Source organism: Castanea sativa, chromosome 10 (assembly GCF_040712315.1).
Source record: "Castanea sativa cultivar Marrone di Chiusa Pesio chromosome 10, ASM4071231v1".
NCBI classification, from domain to species: Eukaryota; Viridiplantae; Streptophyta; class Magnoliopsida; order Fagales; family Fagaceae; genus Castanea; species Castanea sativa.
Window position 1 is genome coordinate 3,335,607 of NC_134022.1, and position 3,903 is coordinate 3,339,509.

A 3,903-nucleotide genomic window follows, 5' to 3' on the forward strand; every position below is an offset into this window, starting at 1 on the left:
GTAACTTCTATTGTATTCTGACTTAGTGGATAACTGATTCACATGCTCACTTTTACAAAAGCCTTCAGTTACGTGGACCTCCAAAAAGTGTACTGTGTTATTTTCTTTTATAATGGGCCTTGCAAGTTTGCTTATTTGGATCATGTAAAATTAAGATCCAGCCCCTCAAGTCACACTTTGGTGGACAATTTGACTCACATGCTCACTGTGAACATATTTATTTTTTGTCCTTACAGGAACAATTATAAAAATATTTTTATTTTGTTAAAAAGTATTATAGCTATATTCCAATAAAAAAAAAAAATTAAAGCATAAGGTTATGTTCTGCTCTGTCATACGAAGGAGAACACATCCTGTTTTAGATCCACCTTAAAGGACACGGACAAGAGGATTTCACATTTAATTTGGCTTAAAAAAATAGCCACCAAACACTTGGGAAAAACCATTTTCCCAACAATCACAACTTCTAAAACATTTTATATTGATATCGGAATTTAGCTAAACAATTTAAAACTTAACAATACTCATGTCACTTTAGAGCATGGATGTAATTTTTGTTGGCATTATGCCATAGGATTGATCAACTGGCTCCTCATGAGTTATCTTCAACAACTCTAGTTGAAACCTTTCCATTGCAGACAAAGGCAACAATATTGGTACTACAACCCCATCTTCACCTTTGTTGTTTTTGAACCTTGAATAGAAGCTAATAGATGGTTTGGCCCCGCTAGGACCCCCATAAGCCGGCTTCCCCCACCCCAAATCGATCCCTGAAAACCCAACTTGTGTTGTATCAGCAACGAGATAGTTCCCAGCAGTTATATAAGAAGGACGTCCTTTGATCACCATAAGATCCGCCACTGACCTTATGTACTCTTCGCTCATTTCTGCCTTTGTCTTTTTGACCAACTCTAGTGCATATCCTAATGGATTTTTACATAGTAATTCAGCCTTGGAAAGTACAGTCGGGTATGCAAATGCATTGCCATAATATCCATTAGGCACTTGCAATTTCAGGCGTTGCTTACCACGCAAATTGATAAAGCATGACAAACGAACCACATCATTTGGATCAAACTCAAGCGCGATCGTGCGGCATTTCCATAAACAAGCGGTGAGTATCTCAAAGGTAGAGGATGTTTGAAGGTGTGGAGGAAGATGCTTCCGTATCGATCTCATCTCTTTTGGACCAAAAAAGAAAGACCAATGGGCCATGTCGTTGTTCTCTATTATTGTTGTGCATTTGTTGTTACTCACCATCTCGTACTCGTGATGTATACAAGTAATTCTTGGTGGGTCTCGTGCATTTAAGATATGTCTTTGCCATACGGGTTGTTTTGATGGTACACATGAACCACTTGCCATCTCCGCAACAGTGTTGAGGAATTGCACCATCCCAAGTGAATCGCTGATAGTGTGGTTTAGTCGTACCGCGAAGATGAATCCTCCGCATGTCAAACGGGTCACCTGCAATTCGTTAGATGACAGTTTAGGCTACCAAGATGAGGATAAATCCAGAAAAGGTGCCCTTAAAACAACATATTAAATAAATGTTAACTATTACAAATTTTACCACAACAACCTTACAAATAAATTAAATGTAACAAAAAATAATAATTGGTGCCGCTTAAGAAACCTATTTCCTATAAAAAAAATTTTAAAAAAACCTATTAAATGAATTTTTGAATTATTTTTTTATAATTGATGATCCTTCATTTGTAAAATTTGCATGGTAAAATTTGTTATATTTTTAACTTCATAAAAGTGTCAATTGAACTACATGATTTTTAATGTCATTAATTAACAAGTTAGAAACAAAAATGCCGATGCATTTAAAGGCAAGTTTTTTTTTTCCCAAATAAAAACCTACTTGCAACAATAACAAATTTACAACAACAAAAAAAATTATAATGAGAGTAAAATATGTTTAAAAAAGTCAAAAACATTTGACTTTTGATTGAATTCATAATATTGTGCTGCATAAACTTTTAGGCATTATAATTTTAAATATCATTATTTTAATATTTATTTTAAATTTAAATTTGATATATTTTGTATTTAAACTATTTGGTACTATTCATGAGACTTATTATACTAATATAACTAACTTTTACTTTTATGTACAGTACTTTTAGCAAAAAAATTTTAATTCCAACAAAATAAGGTGCGGTTTGGATACAAATTATTTGCATCTGCGTTTAGAGAGATCACGTTTCAACTCTTTTTTTTTTTTTTTGAATCACGCATTTTCTGCTTTTTGGAGACAAATAACACTGTTTATCACTGTTCACGCACTGTTTCAGTACTGTTCACACACTATTCATGGGACCCACAAGCACTTTATTCAAAAAAAATATTAAAAATGGGTCGCGCACTACTATTCACACATTAAAAAATTATTTTACTACAGTGTTTTTAATTTTCAGTTTTAAATTCTATTCAAAGGGACCCTAAATGAATCCTAAATAGACTCTTAGGCTGAGTTTGGATACGGATGAAAAAAGGGGTGTCTGCGTTCAGCGTTTTTTTTTTTTTTTTTTTTCCTTCTGCTTCACGCGTTTCATAGGAGAAGCGGCTACTGTTCATGCTACTGTGCATGAACAGTAGCCGATTTTGTTGACTTTCAGCAAATTTGTGGGTCCCGTATACTGTTCACGGGACCCACAAACTTCACTTTTCAGATTTTTTAAAATTAAAAATGGGACCCACGGCACTATTCACACATTTAAAAATTATTTTGGTACAGTGTTTTCAGTTTTCAGTTTTTAGCAATAAGCTCTATCCAAACGGACCCTTAGTATTAACTAGAAACGGAAGATGTAATTCTTCGATCTAAAGTGAAATGACATTGAGTACGGTATTGACTAGGCCTTACAATGGTTTCACCAGCCCACTATATTAAAATTAACCTTCGAAGTCGGAATTTATGGTATTAATTTATAACTTGGAGTGGAGGAAATTTAGAGACGACTTTAACATTTGTATACCTGAATGAATAGCAAAGGGCATCCAAGTATACCATTAGAGCCAGGAACATCACGTAGAAGCTCATCAATATATGGGCATGGTGGTTGTATTGTGTCACCAAGCTGCTCCAGTGTGATATCAGCATCAGCTTCAACGAACAAGATTCCTTCTCCGGTGCAATCCACCATAAGTTTGCGGTTAGGTCCTTCTCTAAGCCTACCTGCAAAAGGGTAATAATACACTAGTGCTTTACCTAGAGCTGCTTTGATGACTTTCATGGGGTCTTTATGAACCATCAATGGATTACTGTTTGAGTAAAACATTATAAATGGAAGCTGAAAACGAAGGCCTTCTTGGTCATCTATGTCTGATAGTTGCTTTAACTCATAAGGTGTTGGTTCTGCAGGCACAATTAACTCCGGCTCGCAATGTCTCACTGAGAATACTAGAGGGGAAGAAAGTGGCATAGACATTGTGGGTGCAAAAGGAACAAGTAAAAGAAACAGAAAATATATGAAGTGAAAGTGGACGAGGGTCTTCTTATATTTATATCCATCCATTGGTTTTCTTGTATTTCAATCGAAAGTAAAAGCTACTCATCAAAAAAAAAACAAAGAAAAAAAAGAAAAAAGAGCTCTTACATCAAACAAAAGTATGCTACATCCGTCGGACCAAAAACATAAATTACACGTGAGGAATTAATAAGGTTACCTTTCGAAATTGTTTTTTTCTCTTATTTTCTTTTTTAAAAATAATTTTTTATTTTTGAGACTAAAAAATTTATTATTTGGCAACTTAAAATGGACAGAAAACAAAAACTGTTCTCAAAATTCAATTTGTGAAGAAAATTGAAAACATGTAAAAGACTGTTTTCAGTTTTTAATTTTCAAAAGTCAATAAAAACACATTTAATTTAATGAACATGTCTCATTTAAT

The 3,903-nt window shown here is 34.0% G+C and overlaps 1 protein-coding gene across 1 annotated transcript; it reads right to left on the bottom strand.

The window, feature by feature from the left end:
* Nucleotides 1-380: 380 nt before the first annotated feature.
* Nucleotides 381-3,519, bottom strand: LOC142612960 (methanol O-anthraniloyltransferase-like). Its single transcript, XM_075785136.1, has 2 exons — nucleotides 2,988-3,519; nucleotides 381-1,467 (listed from the first exon to the last, which is right to left on the bottom strand). Exons 1-2 carry the CDS (start codon nucleotides 3,438-3,440, stop codon nucleotides 535-537), a joined length of 1,386 nt encoding a protein of 461 aa, XP_075641251.1. The 5' UTR covers nucleotides 3,441-3,519; the 3' UTR covers nucleotides 381-534.
* Nucleotides 3,520-3,903: the final 384 nt, after the last annotated feature.